We start from the raw sequence: 24360 nt of genomic DNA on the forward strand, positions 1-24360 counted from the left end.
TCCTACAATGGGAAATAGCCTACATGTAAAATCATGTAGTCTTTGAAAAGGTTTCATAAATGAAGTAGCTTTATTTTAGATGCAATAAAAGGCAGTTTACTCTATGTGGCTTGATTTCGCAAACCCAACTTTCCTCATGTGATTTCATAACTTCCTGTGTTGTGGGGTGCTACTCCTATGGAGAGTCAGTCAATATAAGGGTAAGTCCTGTGGGCTATTTACATTGTGGCATATTGCATATACACTAGACACAGTAACGGGTACGGTTGCCCCTTTTCCATCTCGCCCCACTACTCTACCTAGCTGTAAATAACAAACGTAATTCATGTTGGTGATTATATAAAAAGTATTATCATATGAATTTATAATTGTTGAGTTCACTAGCTTGATGATGCAATTACAAAACATGGGCTACACTACAATCTGAAATGGCGAAAACAAAATGCCTGCCCTAACTTGTGTCAATTAATAACATGAAAAAGGCCTACCGTAAAATGTAAACCTTTATGTCTGTTTCGCTTGAGAAGCTACATGTATCGTTTTAACTCCTAAAAAGTGATTACAGATTTACAGTGAGAGAGGAGGAGATAAGACTATTGCAACATCTCAACTCGACTGGTTGCAATGCCGGTTTTAGGCCACATGGTGGCACAATTGTGCTGTCTAAAATGTCTAAGACAAAGCAAAGAAGGGGGGTAAAACACCACCAGTTTCATAATTTAATAGTAGCCTATTACATTATTGTGTGAGTGTGTTCTTTGGCATTGTTTATTTACATTTCAACTACACGGTTTGTGGTCTAATTATGAGCAGTCATTTCAAAACGCTGCTGTTAACTTAAACTTCTTGTGTTGAAGCTGCAGCATAAGTCCAGTAACAAATCCCCCCGCCCCACCACATCCATTCACTGACATTCAGGAGTCAAGTCCAGTAACAAATCCACCCTCCTCGCCCCCAATCCATCCATTCACTGACATTCAGGAGTCTTGTTTTAAAGTTGTTTCTGACGCTGTTTTTTCATTCTTCTCTGTCGATACTTGCTCCAAGTCATGGCACTCATCCCCCTGAGTTTTGAGCGCACCGGCGCTCTCCAATTCACCGTTACCTCGTTTTTTGAGGATGTGGTGAGCTAGGAAAACAAACAAGAAGATGACAATTATCACGATGCACACTATGATCCCCACGAGCCCTCCAGCCGTCAACCCGGACTGGCCGGTCAGATCGGGGTTCAGAACAGTTATTCTTGGGGTGATGAAGACGAACGGCGTCGTCGCGCCGGAGCCTTCCCACCCGTCCGTGTCGACGTCCACTGTGGACACATCGTCCACAATATCCACATCGTCCTTTTTGCACTTATACACGTCGACCAACGTGAAACCTTCGGCGCACGAACAGATGTAGCTCCCATGCGTGTTTTGGCAATCCTGGGCACAGTAGCCCATGTCACACTCGTTGATGTCGATGCAGAACACTCCGCTCGCCCTCTCGTCTGAGATGTACCCCTGGGGACAGTAGCACTGGAGGTGGTCGTTTGGGTCGCATTCCGCGGGACACTCCACCCGGCCGCAGTGCAGCTTGCACTTGTGCGGTGCCCCTGGCATCACCGCGTAGCCGTCGAAACACGAGCACTCGTAGCCGCCGGCCGTGTTGGTGCACATGTGCTCGCAGGGAGCCGACATGCACTCGTCCACATCCTCGCAGCGGCCGTCTCCCGTCAGCCGGTAGCCACTCTCGCAGACGCAGTCGAACGCGCCGACCGTGTTGACGCACGCGAAGTGATCTCCCGGACACTGTCGCTCGTCGGCGCAGTCGTTGATGTCCTCGCAGGTCCTTCCGTCCGGCGCCAGTTCGAAGCCGTGGTCGCACATGCACGCGTACGTGTCGTTGGTCTGGAAGCAGGCCTGCTCGCAGCGCAGGGACAGACACGGGTCATCTTTGAACACTTCGCACGTGACATTGTTTTTGGGGTTCACGACCTGCCCGGGCGGACAGAAGCACACGGGCCCGTCTGCACACTCATGCTCACAGCCGCCCTTTAATATCTCGCAGCTCCAGGGGGCCTCCAGCCACCGCTCGCCGAAGCAGATGGCCTTGGTCTCCGCAGGCCGGCGCACAGCTGTGCTCCCCGGGGGCAGAGACAGCACATCCTCGCCCTCGAATCCGTACGGGGTCGTGTAGGCGACCGACTCGTCCCCTCTAACGGCTAAACGTTTGCAGGGATTCTGGAAGTTGTACTCGCACAGATAACCGGCCGCGCGCATGCTGCACGACTCCTGGTTCCATTTGAAATCCCCTTCTTTGGACACCGACACGCACCGCGGGGAACACGTGCCGTCAAAAGCACCCCAGTTGTAGAAGTCGGACTCGCCGTCTTTCGTCACCCACTGGAACCCTCGTAGTTCCGTCGAAGCGTCGGGACATCCGCTAGATAAATGCAAACCGATCCAGTATTCCCCCGAACGGCCCCCTAAAATAATGAAAAGGGTGTCATGAGACACAGACGATCGAACTGTCATTAAATGTCCACCATTTTCGGCACAGTTATTTTGGGCGGTCGCGAAATCGGTGGGATCTTGGAACGCCACAAAACACTGGTTCCCAATGCAGTATCCGTTATTCTGGGAGAGCCCGTTACTCACCGCTAGCAGTAGCAACCCCACCAATGCAAACGGTCCTGTAATGCTCTTCATTTTCGAGATCGATTGTTAATTATGCGTCCGTAGAAATTTGCAGCTTATAGAGAAAGTGTTTACCCCGCGACAGCTCACATTTATATAACCCCCGACTCCATGTCAGTGAGTGTTGTGTGGGCGAGGAAGGAAGTTTCTTTTTTATCACCCTGGCGAGTCGCCGCTCAGCTCTCTCCCTACTTAAAAAAAGAAAAGCTGAAACTTTTTCTTCCCACTGACTGCACACTGCGGAGCGGAGCATTGCATTCTCCAATTACGCACTGTCATTACGCACGCATGCACAGGACCATCCACCCCACCCCGACCTCTTCCCATATCTGTCATAAGTCCTTGACAACTGTGTGTGTGTGTGTGTGTGTGTGTGTGTGTGTGTGTGTGTGTGTGTGTGTGTGTGTGTGTGTGTGTGTGTGTGTGTGTGTGTGTGTGTGTGTGTGTGTGTGTGTGTGTGTGTGTGAGAGAGAGAGAGAGTGTTGTACATGGAGAAAGAAGAAATATGGGAGAATAGGGCATGGGAAGGATGCCAGAGAATATGAAATATGTGTTAAGATCAGTATGATAAAAGGTATGGGCAGTATAAGCAGACTAAACCTTATTTTAGTTAAAATGGCAGATTGTAAAATAATGGTCACTTATGTCTGTGGCAGAACTATCGCTATAGTTGCATGTTAGTAAATTACTATAAATCATATAGACCCCTATCCCATATTTGTAAAGGTCTCTGTTAATGGGGCCCTGCATAACGGGCCCATTTGTAAGCTTTCACAGTTAGATTAACACTGATGCTTTGACTGATTCTGAATGTATAAAAAAATAACGTTATTAACGTTACACTTTGTAGTGTCCCTGGAGTGGAACACAGACATACGATGGAGCTGATAATGAGCCCATGAAGGATGGATGGATGCATTTGCCTTGTAAACAAATAGAGGCCGTGCATGCAAGGCTAATTTAGTGAAACCCCATATCAAATAATAATGTACAATTCTATAACTTTTCTCTCATTTTATTTATTATACAAAAGTAACACATTTGCTTTCCAAAAGACAACCAGTGCAGCAAGTGAAGGCCTGCCATATTCTGTCAAACAGGTGTGGCAATAACCGGGCAAATCTGAATAAGGTGCAAAAGTGTTTTTCGTAGTGTATATGTCATGTTATAGCAGCACAGTTTTACATTCACGCGCTGGTGTGGTTCTCTCAAAGCCTATAAATCATTGCATCGGTGATCCATGGCTCTAAGAATAAACTGTTATACAATGTGTTCAGCAGCAACATTCAGAGTTAAACCTGTTTTATACTTCAGCATATGACAGTGTCGCACAACAAAAATAGCAGATGGATGAGCTCACAGTGTTTAGCGTCTTTGGTGCGCAACACTGTAGTACAGTGGAGCATTAATTAAGCAATACAGTCAACTTCACAGGAAGCAAGCTATACAATGTAGCCTCACGGTGTCGCCAGTGAATATAATTGTTTAGCTTTATAAACCTTCACAGTAAAATGCTCAGTGTTACATTTCATTCAGAGTGTAAAATGGACCCATTTTCATAGTTAATTTATAACCACTGAGGATTTTTACTATCATATATATATATATTATCCTGGAAAAACCCCTGTACTATTCAGTGTATGCAATAGGCTATACATTTCATTTCTGTCACAAGGCATTGTTTGAGAGAGACAGAACAGGCAAAAAAGTGAGGATGATCCATGACTCAAAAGGACTCAAACCCAGAATGGTCCACCACCAGAACAGACCCACAGATTAATAACAAATCTAAGCTCATATACTATACTGTCTTTCTGCTAAAGTTACGCACTACGCACCATCCCACCACCATAAGCTTTGATAAAAGTACAGATATAAAGTCAGGCATACAATCCTATAAGTATTGGACCCTAAAACTCCCTAAGTAAATAAAAAATATTATATTTTCACACCTTTTTTGTTTGTTTAACAAACAATGTAGTGTACATTCTGTACATGCAATTTAACTCTGAGGCTACAAATCAACACTGAGTGAGAATTGCACTGTGCAGGCTTTACAAGTGGCTCACTACTGTATGTTGTGGAAAAATATGTACACATAAAAATCCAATGTTAATCAAACTCAGAAAGTGTAAAAATGTAGTTCAATGAACACTCCAGATATTACTGTGCAGGAGAGTTCACATAAAAAGCTTGCACCCTGCTTGTGCACATCATGGATTGAATACATGCCCATGTTTGTTTTTAATAACGGCAGTATAATTACACAGTAACAAAATATACAACATGGGATGCCACTGGTTTTGCTGTTCCTATAGTAGCCTATTGTATTGTATAAGGCTATTTAGACCAGCCTATTTAAAACTGTAAAAATTACATAATTAGAAAATGATTGATAAATAATTGCTTCTGTTTCTGCCTGCGTAACCACCACAGCTAATTACTATAGGCCTATACTTTATATTTCATCACTGACTACATGTGACTGAGGCATATTAAGGGGTGCAGTTTGTTTTAAAGTTTACCAGGATTGTCCAACTGGCTATATAGCAGTTCAAAGTGCAACCTCGACATTTGCAGTGTATGAAACATGGAAACAAAACTATACTGTTGAGCATATAATGCTGAAATGTTCACTAAATGTGACATTAGTGTTTACAATGAGAACAAAATGAGCAAAACATTATGTGCACTGTAGGAAATAAATCAATTAAAAAAGGACATTGTCATTGTTTGGATCATAGTCTCTGACAGTCGTTTCTCCACTGCTTGTCAAAAGAGAATTTTTGATACTTTTCCGTTGTCACTTGTTGCAAATGAAATATATCGACGTCGGTTCCTCTGAGCGATTCGAGTTCGAACTTGCCGCACCGTTTGAGTGCATTGTGCACCAGAAAATACAGTAAGATCATGAGCAACGCAACGAACAACAATATCCCGAGAATGCTGCCAGCCTTTACATATTGGGGCAGCACAGCAGGTGTAATCAACCCGGTGGGAGTCGGTTTAATACTGGGCTGATGATGGGGATCAAGGGGTCCAATCGAACTTGAACCCTCATCATCATCAGTGGACACGCATTTGTCGCCCTGCAGCTCATAACCCTCCCAACACGAACACGCATAACTTCCGAATGTGTTGTGACACATGCGGTCTTCGTCGCATGCAGCATCCATAAAACATTCATCTATGTCTTCGCACACAATCCTCGTCTCATTGCTTTCGTCCTTTATGTAACCATCGGGGCACACGCACGTGTATTTTCCTGGTTTTTCCGGGATAGAGATGCAGTTGAACGCCTCGCACGTCTGTTCTGTGCAGTGTGGCTGACATGTGGTGTTGTCCTTGTCCGACACCTTGTACCTACCGCGACACGCGCACGCGAACGCACCGTTCTCGTACACGCATTCGTGCTCGCAATGGAAGCAGATTTCGTTGTTGACGCACACCCCGTCGTCTCCCAGGTCAAAGCCGTCTTTGCACATGCACACGTTGTGCACGCACTCCAGGTTTTCGCCCGTGCAGCGGTCGCACGCATCATCAACGACCACGCAGCTCCTCCCGTCCCTCGCCAGGACGTAGCCCGGGCTGCAGCCGCACGTCACGTTGTTGGCGCGGAGGCTTTGCCCCGGCGGACAGGTGCACGAGTGGACTTGGTTTTGAGACACGCACCCGTGCTCACAGCCCCCTTTCAGCACCTCGCAAAACCACGGAGCTTTTATCCACGTTCCCAGGAAGCAGATGTGCTTTACGTCCAGAGGTTTCTGGATGGCGATGCCCCCCGGGGGAAACCTCTCCAAACCCACCGCCGCGGACCCTCTGGGCGTGAGGTATTGGACGTGGTGGTCCGCGTTTTCGGGCAGCGTGTTGCAAGCGTTGTCGTCGAACGAATACATGCACAGGGCACCTTGTAGTTTGCTGTCACACGGTCGTTGTCGCCATGTGGAGTTATGCCCCGCCGACACGGAGACGCACTTTTCCGAGCAGCTGTGGCCTGCAGTCTCGTCCCAGTTGTCAAACTCCGTGTCATTTCCCCCCGTGGCCCATTCGTATCCAAGCAACTGTGTCGCTCTGTCGGGACACTTGCCACCCGGTAACTTCAATCCGATCCAATAGTCGCCAGAGAAACCGTTCAGGAGATCTAATATTATGTTGTGCTCTTTCGGCGATTTAAGCGTAATTAAATGTCCAAAAAGGTTGTCGCTGCAATACTTTTCAGCGCTCTTAAAGTCAACGGTGTCCTGGACAACGGAGAAACATCCGTTCCTGGTGCAGTGGTCGCGATCACAGACCCCTCTCTCCGCCTGCCAAATGAAAATGAGAAAGACGAGAAACTCCGCGTGCCTCATCTTTGAGCCGAAAGACACACTTTGAATAACCCAGAACAATATAAATTGCTCAGTCCGACGATCTGAGGTTCATAGACTGAGCATAACCCCAACATAGTCCCCATTTATAATTTAAAAAAAACCTCGCCTCCAACGTCGTTAGTTGTACAAGGAAAGGAAGGAAGTTCTTCCAGCCAGGATTGGGACTGCCTGCCGTGATTGCTCAACCCACAAGCACGCAGCCCAAAAAAAAAAAAATCTTATCTCAAAGAAAGGAGCGCTGCCCCTTTCGAAACTCATAAAGCTCCCCCACCCAAATCTACGCACGAGCCCCCCCTCCATGTCCCCCCCACACACATACACACACACACACACACACACACACACACACACTCAATTCAACTTAAGCCTATTTTGACATTTTTAGTACTAGTGTCTACATACAACTTAAGTCGCCTTGTAACTATTTTACTTTTTCCTTTAATTACAACATTAAACGATCAAATATCATCTGCTGATATTTTACACACACATGTTAAGTCATTATAAATACAATCCATTATTAAATCCCATTATTTTTTACATTGATCCTCATGCTTTGATAACATTTTGGTCTCGGACATTAGTCTCATTATAGTTATGGTTATGACATTTAAATATACTCTTCTGTGCATTTTCGAAAATGTGGTATCAATTTAAGGCTTTTATAGCCACAACATAAGCCATAACATTTGATATATATGAGGCTTAGAGACAGCTTCACATTTCCCCACTCTATAAATCACAATATTATTAAAAATGTCATATTATATTTAAATCATATGTGTCTGAGCAAATCGGCACCACTTTTATGTATGTTGCTTCTCATAAACATGCACATTTCTTTTCCTTTAACAAAAAAAAAAAAAAGGAAAAGAAGAGTGAGATGGGAGGGAGGACACACAGCAAAGGTCATCGGGTGCTGGCTGGATTACCAGCCTAGGTGCCTGGACCGCTTGGCCGGCCCAGGCCATAAACTTGCACTTTGAATTACTTGAATTACTTTGAAGTAGAAGTACTGTTGGAACATTGCTTTTTTTTCTTTCAAGTAAGATTACTTTTTATGGGAAACTATAGCTTACTCAAGTAAAAGTACAAAAGTATGTATTTTAAAGACTACTTTGATTACATTACATACAGTCCCCATGAAAGGGCTAATGTGGCATCCATATAAATATTCCCCATCAATCAGTCCCCCTCACATTCAACGCTTTTTGAATGTCCAGAAAAGGGCTTAATCATTCAAAGCTTTTTTCCTTGTGGATATCAGAGACCACACAGATTTGGAAATACCTGTGACGAGAGGTCACTTTGGCCAGACAAACACTTGAGCCTGATAAACACTAAACCTTATCTTGGATAAATATTTCCATCTTGTCCAATTTAAGCACGATCTCACTAATTTACTAAAAGCAGGATATCAGAGACCACACAGATTTGGAAATACCTGTCAATATATAAATAGAAATAACAGTAAATCTGTAAATAACTGCATGTTTTTGCCTCATACTTATTTAGCGCAAATATACAGGGATATTTTTTTATTGTAGGCTATACCAGTTTGGTCTTAACTGCACAGATGTACAATAGGAAGTAAACTACATTCTGTAGGTGGATAATTACCTTGAAGTTTACTCTATTATACTGCCCCCCTCCCTTAATTCTGCACTTTACCCTTTGAACATTCCCTGTTGCTGCTCTCTTGTTTTATTATTTAATTTCATACATTACAGTAATATTCGTATTCGTAATATTCGTCTTGTGGACCATGTCACACCAACATTTCGCTGCTTGTATCTGTATGAGTTGGCCATAAATACACCACGCTTGATCTCTTGATCTTGAGTGATGCTCTCCAAAGTGGTGAACATCTTTTCTGAAAGTGGTGATTCATGTTCATATTTATGTTTTTATGAGAAAACATTCTCTTACAAAGGAGATTCATTGTAAACTTAAATGTAGTTGAGTGCAACACTTCATCAAGATAAAATAGAATGACTGATTTTAGAATTCAATCAAAAAAGCAATAAGAGAACTTGTTTCCACCTCTGCTTGTAGAATCCTGTATCATGAATCATGTATCACACAAAATATCTTGGCTGGACCAAACAATTTGATTGGTGTAAATACCAACCAAATACTATTTTGCTAATAGTTTGCTGTGAGTTTCTGCATTGGCACCACCACCACACTAAACATTTTGGGGCCAATGAATATTTCTTGTATGTCAGCATAGTATTATGATGTTGGTGAATCTAAAAATACATACTTTTTTATTGTATTATTTTCCTTGAAATAATAGCATCTTCCCACAATTAAACATACTAGCTATTGTGTGGGTGCGTTATTCACTAATAAATTCATTATTAATTTATCATTTGTTAAATTGGAAAAAGGGCTTCGTTAAGACCTCCATATTATGGTCAATGCCTGTGTGAAAAGTGGGAGTGATTGGTGCAGGCAGTGAGGAGCTACGGCAGTCACAGTGACACACAGACAGAAAGACAATTATAGTATGATGATGATACATTGCCTCAGTCTGCCTTTCCTTGAAGTTCACTATTTTTAACCGGCAGGTAGGTACTCGAGTACCGGTATATGATACCTGCTGTAGGTATCCCATTGTTTTCAGGGTTTATAGGGCCCAGGGGGATTGCTTCCAGGAGTGACGCTGACTCAGGGAGTTCCTCACAAAGGATGTAGACGAGAAGGAGTCAGGCCAGGGCAAAGCCCTTTGGATTCCTCAACTACCATGGGGGACAGAGACACAATTGTCCCAATCATGGCATTGCGTCTTATCCAGTCATTGACCAGTTTCTTCCATTCAATCGGGGTGGGAGAAGCAGGAAAGGGTTGAGAGCGTCTATTCCGGGGAGAAAGTGACTGGATTGCAAGGAAGTATAGGAACAACTGGGGTGGACATTTCCTGTAGTAGTAGCAGGCATGTGGGTGTATTAGGGAACATAGTATGAAAACATTACAAGCTTTGAATTACGCAAATCGTTATTCACAACATTCCACGTGGTTTAGTTGTAGCAGTTTAGTAGTAACGTAGGAAGGCTGTCACATGCGGTGGGCTCCCTTCCAAAAAAAAGAGAAAAGAAAATAGTCTCCGTTCATGCACGACAATGAGGATGAAGGGCTATAATAATATTCCTGTGCCTACATTTATCCTTCCATGAAAATGGGTGGGGTGAATTGACAGAACGGAGAACGGGGTGGACGGGATGTTGCGAAGGTGGGAAAGTAGGGTGGAAAAGTAATCTTTTGTTTCAGTGAGAGGAAGCAAAATAATCGACTTGTTTTAATCAGTGAGTGATCAAAATAATTATGTTCGCTATAGGTTTCTGGGCAGCGGGCATCCTATAGTCTCAAATGAAAAGGACGATGTGAGAGAGAGAGCGGCCCTGTCTGTGACTAGAGGTCACTTTGGCTAGACAAACAATTGAGCCTGATAAACACTAAACCTTATCTCCGATAAATATTTCCATCTTGTCCGATTTAAGCACGATCTCACTAATCTACTAAAAGCAGCAGAGGAATGTTACTTCCTCTCAAATGTCCAGAAAAGGGCTTAATCAGTTTGACAAGCTTGATGTCGCGGTGCCACCAACAACATTCAGATTCTTAGTCACATTGCAGATTTACAAGCGCAAAAGAGTGGATGGAATATAAAAGGTCATAGGTGGTGCATCACTTGCGTCAGTGTGCAAAATACATACATTTTAGCAGATGCTCATAAAAAATTGCATTTATTATTTACACATTGCAAAAGCACTATAAGCACTAAGCTCGCAACACGTCGCGTTACAATGTGCTACATTGCTTTTAGACCAACTATTTTCACTATTTGTTATTCGATTCGGCCTTAATTTGTGGCTAAAATCGCACATGCTTTTTAGTTGGTTGATTCATTTATACCCATTTCACCATTTCTGGATTGGGGATAAACTGCCAATACTGACAGGCCCATGTGAATGTTGTGGTTTTTTTTGCACACCGCTGGCAGTACAGACTATGTTTTGACTTGACTTATAACATGAGAGGTATTGTGGGTTATTAGTAGTCCTTGAAATATACTTGAAGATTTATCTACTGCATAGAATAGGCCTACTAGTTAATAGGAGTAACCAGTGTGAGTTTTGCGTGACAAGCATTTATCTCAAGTAATTGAAAGTAATCCCAAATCGTGATTTTATGTGTTACCCCAAACCCCATGTTGTACGTGTTATAATTTATAACATTATGCACAACTGGTGACAGTGAGGACTAGTGACACAGAGGAAAAATGTATTTACTGTTAAATGGCTGGTAAAAATGTTTACCTGGGACTTGATCCCATCTATTATATTATTTTATCGAGGGACGCTTGCCGCGCCAGCCCCTCCTACATTCAGCTATTTGTGTAGATTTCCGTCTTACACAATAAATTCCCATTGACAGTGAATGGAGAATTTACGTCATATGTGTCTGAGCAAATCAGCACCACTCGGCAGGCACCACTATTATGTATGTGGCTTCTCATACACATACCGGTACACTTTTCTTTTTTTTTTGCCTTTATTGATAGATTGAACAGTAGTTTGACAGGAGAGGGGGGGAAGACACACAGCAAAGGTCATCGGTCTCGGGACTCGAATCCGTGACATGCTGTCAGCCTAGGTGCCTGGACCGCTCGACCGGCCCAGGCCATAAATATTCACTTTGAATTACGGAGATGGGGAAGTAGCCTACTAGAAAATAACATCCTTTGACCAAAATGTTATTAATGATCTAGTTTAGAGTGACAATGATCAGCAATGCTTGCACCAAAACAAAATATATTATAACACTGTGTTGAAATCAGCTGAGTGGGCCATCTGGGAATTGGATATCTACATGTGTAGAAGTGTACTTGAGCAAGACACTTAACCCTTAACAGCTCCCCCCATGTGCTCAACATGACCATCTGACAGCGAAGCTGAAAACCGAATTTGCCTACCGGGAAAATCGATCTACCTTATATTAGGGTGACGGTAGCTGAGTGAGTAGAGAGGCTGTCTGAGAATCAGATCGCGTGGAATCACACTTGTCTGGCTCATTTGACCTCCCCTAATTTGGGGATATTAGACGTTCATGATGTATGCCGTTGTTTTGTAAGAAATTAGTCCCCCTAAAATGTGAAGTGGCCTGTTATAGCACCACTATGAGGCCGAGGTTCTTCCTTGGCCTATTGGGAGCAGTGCAAAGGCACACCCACACATAGACGGCCAGAGGCGAAATCATAATTCCCCTCTGCCATTCTAGCGTGACGGAGATGATAGCCTACATATTATTTCTTGTGATTACCTATTTTGTAACTGCAATTTGTGGAAGCTTTTACAAAAACTATTTTACGCATATAATGTATGATGCACCAAGTTGAAGAACTGTTATGGAGTCTTTATATAGTTTAGCTCTATTTTCGTCCATGCTAAACCTCTTATCCCTAAACTTCTTTGCCTTTCTTTTTCTTTTTTTTTACTATATAGTATATTTCTTTTGAATAGTTCAGCTAGCCGAAAATAGAGCCATAAGTGTACGAGAAGAAACTTTGCGAGTTAGCAGGCATTTATATTGTTGTTTGCATGGTTAAGAGAAAGTGATTGTTTTGCTATCCCCAGCAAGGCTCTTTGGTAGCAGTAGTTAAATCACATTCAAAGGCTTTGCAGTACGTCCAGAGAGGAAAAGGGAGGTGTTTCCACCAGGATGAAGGGAAGGAGTGGTGAGGTTGATTTACCGTTGACCTCGAGCACGTGCACACACACACACACACACACACACACACACACACACATGTATTGACACACACATAATTATGTAGAAATGACTGTAATGCACACATTACACACGTATACACACATGCATAGGAATGAGCGCACACACACACACACACGCGCACACACACACACACACACACACACACACACACACACACACACACACACACACACACACACACACAGACACACACTGCTGTGACTAATGTCTATTGGAAAAAAGGATATATCAAGGGCGGTGCATCCTGTAGTGGGCACAGACACACACACAAAGATGACCTTTCCGTGCAGTTCTGGTCTCTGTGGCAGCTCCTACAGTAGCGCCGCACAGTGAGTTCAATGGTGACCCTCTCAAATAGCGTCACAATGGGACGTATGGTGTCGCAATTTATTTTGTCATCACAATTTCATTGTCATATAAAACTTTATCCGCAAAGGAGGAATTTGAGGATAAAAATAAATAAATGAGCTCATTATTTTTAGATGACATAGTAGGCTGTTCAAGTGACCACAGGATACTGAACCTCTTCTCTGTATTTACTTAATACCTGATGTAACGCTCACAGCAGTCAAAAACGTGGCAGAGAAACGTGATGTCAGCCAACCCTCCCTGCCCCCACGTCTTAACCTACACCTCCCAACCCTCCCTGCTCCCACGTCTTGACCTACACCTCCCAAAACACACGTCCTCCGGACACGTACCGCCTGACCCACAGCACCACACATCGGCCAGTCATGATTTGGATTTGGATTTGAATGAGCCTTGCTTTCTTTTTTTGACTCCAAATGACCTTAAGAGGAACTCGCAGGGGAGGGTATTGTGTTTCACCATCTGAGACGCACTAATAAATATTCTCTGTGTGAATCTTGAGTCGAGAGTCACTGAGGGGATGCGAGGTGTGTGCGTGTGTGCGTGTGTGTGCGTGCGTGGGGGGGGTTGATACTATGGGTCAGTCCCCACAATGACAGGAAACGCCCATGATACCTTCTGGATGTAAATCACAAAGCTTTGCGTCTTAGAGGGAGATGTTAAACAAGCACAGTGCGACACATCTTCCTTTTATTACAACTTCTCTTCCACTCATATCTTCAAGCCGCTTAGAACCACAGTGAAAGTACAGTGTTTTCGTAGACAACCTTGCAATTAACACACTATATGACAAGCGACTGATAAGATTTCAAAGTAATCTTGTCTTGTATTTTGACTAGCAGTGATTGTTTTAACAATATCTTTGTGAGATTACATCATCACATGGGCAGGGAGCCAGGTATTATGAAAGGGAGCTCATGCTGAGCAGAAACTAGTGCATTTTGTAAGATTTCATTCAGGGTTGTGTAAATCAAATTGACCGTATAGACAGATCTGTTAGTGTTTATATAAATACCAGTAATCCCCTTTCAGGTTATGTGCAAGTTCTTCACTTTTTAGCCTTGTGAACAGTTGAGTTTGAGCCACACCACACGATGGCTATATTGAAACAACAGCACTGTACATCAGGAAACAATAGACTTCAACATTGTCTGTATACTTAATGGGATATAGAACCAGACTAGCTGCAAGACGGACAAATTCTACACTGCATGTTCTGTTTCTCATTTCAAAGCCGACTCAGAATACCCTCTGCCATTCTGTTGGCACGTTGCTGTTCAGCTAAATTCTCAGTCAGCCCTCTCCCTCCCTCCCTCCCTCCATGCCATGTTTAATTTTTTATCATACTCTGGTTGATTGAATCCACTGGGCCTCCTCCTACTTAAAGACAGATTATGAGCAGTCTGTGAGCTTTGGATGGGAATGGAGTTGACCTGGCGAGGGAGACAAGCTGGGGGGGGGGGGGAAGAATGTGTTCTTGAGACTCCAAAGCCCCTCGTCTCAGGCCCAGACTCTCTCTGACAGGAAGTCATAGGGAGACTGCCATTTATTACAGTTTTTGCTTTTTACTACTGACAAAACAGTATTTTGATTTACTGTAATATGTCACTGTCGATGGCATTTCCAGCTATTGTCTTTCGTGTCAGATAGGGGCGATAAAAGCAGGTCGTTATAGAACACGGTGCCCACAGGGAGAAATTGTCACCTCCATCCAATGTATCCCATCCGGACACAAGTCAATGAGAGACGCTGATTAACCATTTGTGTCAGAGTGCATCCTTAAAGGATACACCAATTTGTCATTATCAAAACACTGTTAAACACGTAATTCATGATAAGACCAGCTCCCAGTTTGTGTTTGGAAATGTTTGACCGACAGACCAAAGACCAACGAGTGACTTATACTAGTACTTGCTACACTATGTTTAAATACTAGTAGTAAACTATGTCCTATATTTCCTGCAAACCTTGAATACAAGCTGATCCACATCACCAAAACCAACAAATGCATGTTATTGTGCTGTAAGCGCCACAAAGCAAGCTTTCCCCCGGGTCTTGATGCCAAGGCGTACTGTATTAACATCAGTGTTTCCCCTCTGGTCTTCCTGCCCAGCTCTGTTCCCACCTTGAATACAACAGCCTAGCGACAGACAGACAGACAGACGGACAGATGGACGGGTGCACGGATGCATGGAAAGGCGGACAGGAACACCCCTGTTCTGTTCTGTTGTGTTCTCTCTGCCTCTCTGGGTCTGAGTGGTATCTGTGCCTCCCCTCAGGCCAGGCTATTCTGGCATGCGGACAGGAATATTATGAACTCCCCCTGACCTACAGGATTGAAAATAAATACACAAGAATGGTCCCTAGCTAGACGCTCAGCAAGGCAACACTCAAGGAGAGGGCTTGGAGGAAGTACCTGCTATACGCGCACACAGCCACACACTGACGCACAGGCACGCACACATGCACACACAGGGCCGCAGGAAGGTATTTACAGTAGGAGGTACTGAACGGGCGTGCGGAGTGCGCACGTGTAAGCACAGCGCTGCAAAATGCGCGTGCACATGCATTTCCGTGCATTTTCACGCGGAAAAGTGACTTTTACTTTCCCTCTCTCCATGCGCAAGTTATATGAACAAATCAACAAAGCCAAGCTGGTCATCACCATGCCAGCTTGTGATGGACATTTTGATCAATATATTATTTTTTGTCACCGACATACAAAATAAATGGTCAATCATTTTAGCAGAAATGTTACCATCAAGCCTCAGTCTCCAGCACCCCTACTTCCCTCACACAAACGCAGTGTACAATTGTATGACTCTTTAAGTTCTCTTGATGCTAATTGTGTCTCTATGGGGGCTAGAGGAGATTGCACACATTGTGCCAGTCAGCCTGGTCTAAAGGCAAGAGACTGGAATATAATTCCAAATCACATCAGACAACTAAACACAGCTTTTAGTTACCAGTTAAGACAATCAATGATTTATACACTTGTATGAGCATTAAACTAATTTTGCTGTGTTTATTTGAATGTCAAGTCATGTCATGTCAATTTGAATAGTTTTGTGACTTTTTTCAAAACCCTTACAGATGCAGTATAAAACAGGAATAAATTATTGTGTGCACATGAAACAGAAATTGAGTATTTAAAACAAAACCCATAAACAACTACAAAACAAAATGAAACAATTGCATGAAAGGCATAACTTTAAGTACACAAAGGGACATTATTAAGAGGAAATTAAATGAACGACTTAAACCCTATAGTTGACTGGGATCCCCCGGGAGCTATACTTGCCTGTTCCTTTTTTCCCCCCCTCTACCAAATCTTGTTGCAAATAGCCGATTTCAGCTTGTAGCTCAGCTAGTCTTGCTTAATATTCATGCCAGAATACGGGACGCTTAGGCTTCATGTGGTTAAGTTTTCATTTCACCGTTTTGACTTGTTGGTCTGCATAAATATGACCAAGGCAATAATAAATATAACCACACACTCTGTGTAACATGATATTCATTTGTGCAGCACTGCAGTCCCACAGCATATAGCCATCTACTATATGTGCATACCCCTGTCACACATTGCCACTGTCATCACACATTTGGTAGAGGTGCTGCTAGTTGTATCTTTAATTAAAATCACAGTGTATATGCATGATAGAGCATGCTAAGAGTTTTGCAATCGTTTTGTTCGTATTTGTGTATGAACACAAGTAAAACTGGTTCTGTGTGTGTGTGTGTGTGTGTGTGTGTGTGTGTGTGTGTGTGTGTGTGTGTGTGTGTGTGTGTGTGTGTGCGCGTGTGTGTGTGCGCGCAACTGTGCATACATGCGTGTGTAAACGTGTCTACTGTACAGTATGTGGGTGTTTACAGCAAGGCCAAGGTCCTCAACAATGACTTGTTGTCCTGTTATACTATGGCGTAAGTACATGTTTAGGGTGGAGGTCTTGCCCCATAGGGTATAGTTACTTACTTCCTTTGCTGTCACCTCTGTGTGTGTGTGTGTGTGTGTGTGTGTGTGTGTGTGTGTGTGTGTGTGTGTGTGTGTGTGTGTGTGTGTTGTAATTAACTAAAATGTAACTAAATGTAACTAAATGAAAACTAGAATTGGAAACATTGGAACATTTACATGTTCATTTTACAGTATACATGCTAACGATGATTTGAGTGAGAGTTAACTCGGGTACTTGTCTCATGTCATGTTCCTTAGAACCTACACTGTCTCCGATCATCATGATGCATAGAACAGCTGTACTGTAGTGTACTCACTGTACAAAGCAAAATCCTTAATCTTACAATATAACTGAATTGTGAACGACCTGCCCTCTCCTGTGTCTTCACTACAGTATCGTCCATTAATGCTCTAGATCTACTACCTTAGAGAAAAGTCATCAATAACATAAAAATCACACCTGTGTGAAGTGAGTGGTGCAACTCCGTGTGGAGGTCCCCGGGGTGGGGGGGGGGCGAGTTCCAGACCCACAGGAAATCACCCAGGGTTCCGCCCTGCTTCCGGTGAGCCGCCCTGCGTCCGAAACGGTTGAGAAATGACAGTTACCGTGTGGGGGTCCCTGTACTGTACTGTACTGTACTGTACTGTACTGTACTGTACTGTACTGTACTGTACTGTACTGTACTGTACTGTACTGTACTGTACTGGCACACTCGAAATCACCATATATACAGTTAATATGAAAAAACAACCATGCTGTTTTTCACCCAGCCAGCCAGCCACCCACACACACACATAGCTCCGTAAGGGAGTGGTTGCTTGCACCACTCCAAAATAATGTCGAGATCACTTTTAGAGGGAGGAGGGCAGTAATGCAGTTATTACATTATTGGAAGTTATTAACGTCTGCTACACACCCTACAGTCTTGCCCCCATTCTTTTTGGACTGGGGAAACGGCTACTCTTCCCGATTCTTCTCATTTCCTGTTTAACCTAATATCCTGGGCTGTGTGTCACTTCTTGTGTGTGTACTGTATGTGTTTATGTGCAGTGTACAGTACATAACTGAGTTTGTAACCGCCTGTGAACCACAAACACTCTTTTTCTGTGTAATTAAGCCGTCTCTCTAATGACACGACATACAGTATTATATGCTGCTTACAGTATACTGTAGAAATCACTGGGAAAAACATTCTTCCCATCAGCACAGGGATGTGGTTTCACAACTACTCGGGATTGTGACGTGAATTACAAACGGGATATTATGAAATTCATAATTATGTAAACAAAGGGAGAGGTTAACCTGTATTGTGGGATCAGTCTTTGTGACTCACTCCGTAGCCATACACACACAAACATGGACCAAAGAGGCTCACCAGTGGTGAGCATAGAAGTTACTTTCCAATATTCTGAAACTACTTCTAGATTTAGTTTCTACCATGATGAAAGTTTTCTTTCATTTATTTTTTAAGTGAATGTGAAAAGTCACTGGAGTGACATATTTGTTATATAATTTCACACAATCATTCTGCCAAATGATGTGTTAAAATTGTTAGTGTGTAGTATATACACATTATAGTACTGTACCACAACATCTCACGTGAAGCAGGTGTGTGAGACTTTCACCAAGCCTCCTCCCCACACTGTTTAACCCACAATTCATGTTAAACGCACCCTGTTTAAAAGCAGTCTGGCGGTTGCTTTATTGGGTGTCAAACAAATTGGCCACCACACAAACTGAATCCTTCTCATTAAATATCTGGCTCTGGATTTTAACGTGGGCTCCATTTGTTGGCCATGATCCATCCCATGCTCGCCTGGTAAATCAACACAGCGTTTCCTAGCTTTGTTTTCCATTGTTTACATTCTCATGTCCATCTGCAGGAGGCCAAGACATAGACGCGGGCACCCCTCAGAGCCTCTGGGCAGCCTCCGCAAGCTGTCTGAGAGGTAGATAGGTATACAGTAGCATATGGAGAGCCGTTAATGGTGTATATAAGGCTTAAACAGAGGAAGTACAAGTGGCAGCCTGTTTGGCTTCAGAATGAACGAGGGTTGTGTTGACCGTATTAGATCTAAGTCAACACATTATTCCCTGTGCAATCAATCTTACATGTCATTCTAATTATGCTGAGGTAAAAACATAGATGTCATTGTATTGATAATGTGGATGATAGATTTGTTCATTTAAAAAAACAACAAAACATGTTTGGATAAAGATTTTGAGAGAATTACCGGAGTAATAATTGATGTATTATAGTAATTAAAAGTAAGTAAAAATTGTTCTTTTTGAAAAGGTAAGGTAATAAGCAAAGGTATTTGAATTGCTTAGCTGACTGGTTATTTTGAAGTAGAACATACATTTGAATAGAGGATCCTCTAGAAGCAGCCAGTTACATTTATGTCCCTTGATCATTCATTTAACCATTAATTTGGATCAGCTGTGTGGAGGGTGAGTTTGCAGGGAAAGTAGGCAATATGACCCTTCTTGATTTCAGTCGGGTTGTGTATGTTCCCACATTATTATTGACTGACAGGGATCAATCTAATTGAATGACTGACAACAAGAAGTGATGCCCATAATTCACGCAATGCCTCATGGGACACTGGAAACTCACGGATGAGGTTTCTTGCACAAAGGATGTTGTAAAGATCAGCGAATCTGCACAAATTATGTGCACATAATCGTGTGTGTGTGTGTGTGTGTGTGCGCGGGTGTGTGCGCGTGTGCGTGATGTCCCTCTGCTGCTTGCTTCTCAAGTCCGACTATTTCACAGTCACTCTGTTGCACTTGCTGTCAAACAATGACATTTTCAGCCCAAATACCAGATTGTAGATATCAAAGTCACAACAGGACCACATATTTTAGTTGGACAATAGTTTGTACATCCTTAGTTATTATGCAAACTTCCAGAAGACCTCAGGCTTGTTTTCCACAGCCTTTTATTTCAGAAATTCAGCTTTTTTTAAAAACCCATCTTTTATTATTTGTAGGCCTATGCCTTTTATTTGTTATTAAATAACTTTTTGTGTGACACAATTTAAGGAAGGTGTGGACCCAAATTCAGACGTGGAAGACTTGGAAAAGGTTCACGGACTTTACTGGAAAGGAGGCGGCAATGGAATGTTCTAACGATTAATATGAAAACGTAATAAAAAAGATGCAAGAAAACTAACAAAAAAACTTTATGGGAAATGTAGTCATCTGGTACAAAGTAGGACAGGGAGAGGTCAAAACCGAGAATTCAATCCCGGTTAAGCCATAACAGGAAAATTTGCTAGGTCTCGTTAACAAGCAGGTCAAAAACTGAAAAAAACGCTGGAATGAACTTAAGCCAGTCTGGCAGAAAAGACTCAGAGCAGCAGGGCAGCATATTGTACAGGTCTGATTTCAAATGAATGACTGTTTCCGCTGTTTCCACTCAACAAACCTGGGAGGACACATATTGTAAGCAAGATCACATGGTGGACCAAAACAATGGTGACAGAAAAACAGCTGAGAATCAAAACTTTGTTTATTAAATTTGCTAGACAAACAAACTTGCCTTGCCTTACACAGTCTGTCTCTCTGGGACAGAGGGATTAGGACCATTATTCTGAACCCTTTTTCTAAATCAATTTCACCCCTCAATTTCACAGACTATACAATGTGCAATGCTGCCTGATTATGACTGTCAGCATTGAGGTGGCTCAGAGACTCAGGCCCAACCCGACAATAGAATGCCCAACCACAGACAATTATACTGTTTAATATTGTAGAAGTCTACGAAACAGCTTCAGCCACAGCCCTCTGACGTTTTTCCAGGTTCGGAAATCAGTGAAAACAAGACGTTTAGCCAGATTCTGAAGTCAGTGAAAGCACGGCATAATACTTTCCATGACTGGTTTGTGTTGGTGGCAGGACAATTCCACCCACTCCCATTTGTGTTTTTGGACTTTTGATCTAGTTGATTCTGGCCAAAAAACGTGCGCACACGGTGCCACACACACACACACACACACACACACACACACACGCGTGCACAAGCACACACACACACACACACACACACACACACACACACACACACACACACACACGTTCCTAGTTTGATCGCAAGCTAGTGTCAAAGTGTCCTTGAGCAAGCCAGTTTCCTCTGCCATCGGTGTGTGAATGTAATGCACAATGTAAAGCGCTTTGGATAAAGGTGCTATACACACATGTACCATTTACATGCACACACACACCGAGTTTGACCATCTTTTAGATGTCTAGCTTCCTGAAAAGCCATGTCGAAATATATATATATATATTTTTTTTGATTGGCTGTGCAGGAGGATAGCTGTGTGTGTATAGGCTTGGGTTTCTGTCTGTCTGTCCGTCTGTCTGTGTGTTTGTTTGTCTGGAGCTAATCCCACTGCTTGACCGATAAGTGCCAAATGTCTTCTGTACACTCACTGCCAGTATAGGCCAAAGAAGTACTGTTTACTTGTCTCTGAAATATAGTCCAAGGTACTCGGATTAGGCTGATACTGATACTGTGGAGTCATACGTCCACCACATGAATCCGTGCTATTCCCATGTACTGAAGATGATCCACAGGATTCAGTTTATGGAGTGGCTCTGCAGGAGGCTAGCCTTCTATAATTAGAGGGTTGGTTTCTGTGTCTGGGTTCCGATCAGCATCATATCTCTTGTGCACACTGCCAGTAGGCCAAAGAAGTGCATGCACATACCCCCCTGCACAATTTATTTATACCTTCATCATGACATTACATTCTTTACTTTAATTTTGATATAAACGTATTAAAGTAATTATGTCAATTGCATTAATTTAATTTAAAGAAATAAATCTGGATAATAATCTGGAGTCATATGTCATAGATACGTCGTAGATCACTGTGTCGTGTCTTCTCTTGTTTTTATATCTCGCTGCCTGTGCCCTTTGTCCCAGATCATCTGGATTTGGACTGTGTCCAAAGTATTGCGAAATGACATTTTGACTGATTTTAATATTTTGTTTTGGGACAGCGTCACCACTATACATCCTTATACGACCTCATCTGATTCATACCAGTTAAGTCACAAGGCGTAATTGGCCATCGTCATCATGTATCAGAAACCTCCTTTCCCTGGAATATCCACAGGGTACCCCTCCCCACCCTCGCTCCGTCCTCACTGAGGGGCAGAAATACCTTTTAGAACATATTCTTCATATAACATGACTCAGAATTAATTCAATTCACTGCTGTTGCAACATAGAATTTGAGCACCAGTTGTAACTTGACCGCTGGCAGAAGCACTTTTTCTGGCGTTGATGTTAGGCCACCTGGCCTTTCACTTGAACATTTAAACTTCATGTCCTGAGAGGGTCTTCAATTATTTTCAGTATTTTCAACATGTATCATCAGCAACAGAGAAAAGGCTAAATCCTTGCCACACATTATTAATGAAGCCAGTAATGTTTCCATAAACATTGTGTTCTTCTCACACCGACTGGATCTTGGAACCATGATTTATTTGAGTTGGCAGTTGAGTTGGACTTCTGTTTTATGAAGTCACTTCAGTGCCAGTAAGTTTAGACTAGTGTGAGAGAGCTTAAGGGAATAGTGAGAGCGGGTGCCTGGGGGGGTGGCAGTTGGTGACGACGAGAAAGTCTCCTGTGGTTACAGACAGTGCACACTGCACGCACGGTGCTAGCGTCAGCTGTGACCCGCTGCCTCTATTCCGTCAGGCTCGCATCACTGTTCATTGTGTCATTGTATGGGCGACATGCAGAGAGTAGAGTGACTATGTATGATCCATCCATTAGGCAGTGTGACTGTGCGTTTACTGTATGTACTGTACTTTGTGTGTGTGTGTGTGTGTGTGTGTGTGTGGATGTGTGGGTGTGTGAGTGTGCACTTACGTATTCGTGATGTCACACGACCAAGAAAACCCACAGGGATGTGTTGGTCACTCACTCTGAGACAGATTATTATTTGACCTCATAAGAAGGCATCATGCTTGCTGACATCAGTGAGATGTCCATCCACTTTACTCCCAGGAAGGACAGCCTTTCCCACAGAAAGGATCATCTGATAAGGCTGAACGTATAATTTGTCATGATACTTCAGATTTTTCCCCTCTGGGTGTATCATGAAGCCAAGGAGCACAGTTTTCTCACAAGGATCGCTGTTCTCTCACAGTCAAGAAAATGAACATGAGTTACAGAAGAGAAGGCTATTGACCACATACTCCTTGTTGGGAGTTCAACTCTGGCTCTCTCCGGTCAAGTTGTACTGTACATCCCCATCTCCAGGCATCCTTCCTGCCTCGTTACACTGTCCTATCAAGTATAGCCCCAACTTTGAACATTTACCCAAATGTGTATTCATGTTGAGGGCCGTTATTACAAAATATATGTATATGAAGAATATAGAATACATTGCATTTTTAACATCAGAATGCAATGTAATGCTCTTTGTCAAATTATATGTGACGAAAAGCACGTAATGATGAAATAATAAAACAAAAAGATAAAGCATAGAAAACATTGGGAAAATAAATATAGTGTGCGTGTGCGTGTGCGCGTGCGCGCAGTTCATGAAAGACATCACAGTTCCTGGGAGACTTTCCTCTTGAGTCCAAAGATGAGCGGGTCGTTCCCACAGAGACAGGCAAATCGGATACAAGTTGAATGTCTAATTTGTCATGTTACTTAGGATCGTTCTACTCTGGCGGTATCATGAAGGCAGGCAAAGAGCACAGTTTTCTCACAAGGATCACACTCTTGTCCTTCAAATATAAATAGTGCATAGTCTGTCAAATATGCCTCGCGTCCTTTCAATGTCGTAGAATGCATGTAGCGTCCCTGGGAAGCCAGAGCATCCCACAGCAGCAGTCGGAACATTATTGTAGTTTTTAATTAATTCATGTTTGGATGAATCCTTAATAAAATTTGTAGCAGTAGTTTTTAAATTGTGCTGTTAAAATATATCACAATCATTAATTATTTTAATTTGGTCATGAACTAATTGCTGACACATATCTAATTGTGGTCCCACAGTTACAATGTGTAATCTTTCCGCAGAACGTTTTTGTGCCAGAGCACTGGCCTCAAAGGACATATTAAGTTTTTCTCATGGTATTATTTTAATTGGCAGCAGAGGGGATGACAATCAGTAAATATCCCTTCTCAAGAGAATGTCAATTTCCTAATCCTGCGCTAAAGTG

At 42.9% G+C, this 24360-nt stretch overlaps 2 protein-coding genes across 2 annotated transcripts; both read right to left on the minus strand.

Moving 5' to 3' along the window:
• Window positions 1-51: 51 nt before the first annotated feature.
• thbd (thrombomodulin) lies at window positions 52-2871 on the minus strand. The gene has a single exon (XM_080790325.1). It carries the CDS (start codon window positions 2688-2690, stop codon window positions 978-980), a length of 1713 nt encoding a protein of 570 aa, XP_080646451.1. The 5' UTR covers window positions 2691-2871; the 3' UTR covers window positions 52-977.
• Window positions 2872-5416: 2545 nt separating this feature from the next.
• LOC308334670 (thrombomodulin-like) lies at window positions 5417-7027 on the minus strand (the record flags this gene model as incomplete). The annotated part of the gene is made up of 1 exon (XM_080791475.1): window positions 5417-7027. One exon carries the CDS (start codon window positions 7025-7027, stop codon window positions 5417-5419), a length of 1611 nt encoding a protein of 536 aa, XP_080647601.1.
• Between the last annotated feature and the right edge of the window lie 17333 nt (window positions 7028-24360).

This window comes from Protomyctophum bolini, assembly GCF_963924005.1.
Source record: "Protomyctophum bolini genome assembly, chromosome: 19".
In the NCBI taxonomy this organism is placed as follows: domain Eukaryota; kingdom Metazoa; phylum Chordata; class Actinopteri; order Myctophiformes; family Myctophidae; genus Protomyctophum; species Protomyctophum bolini.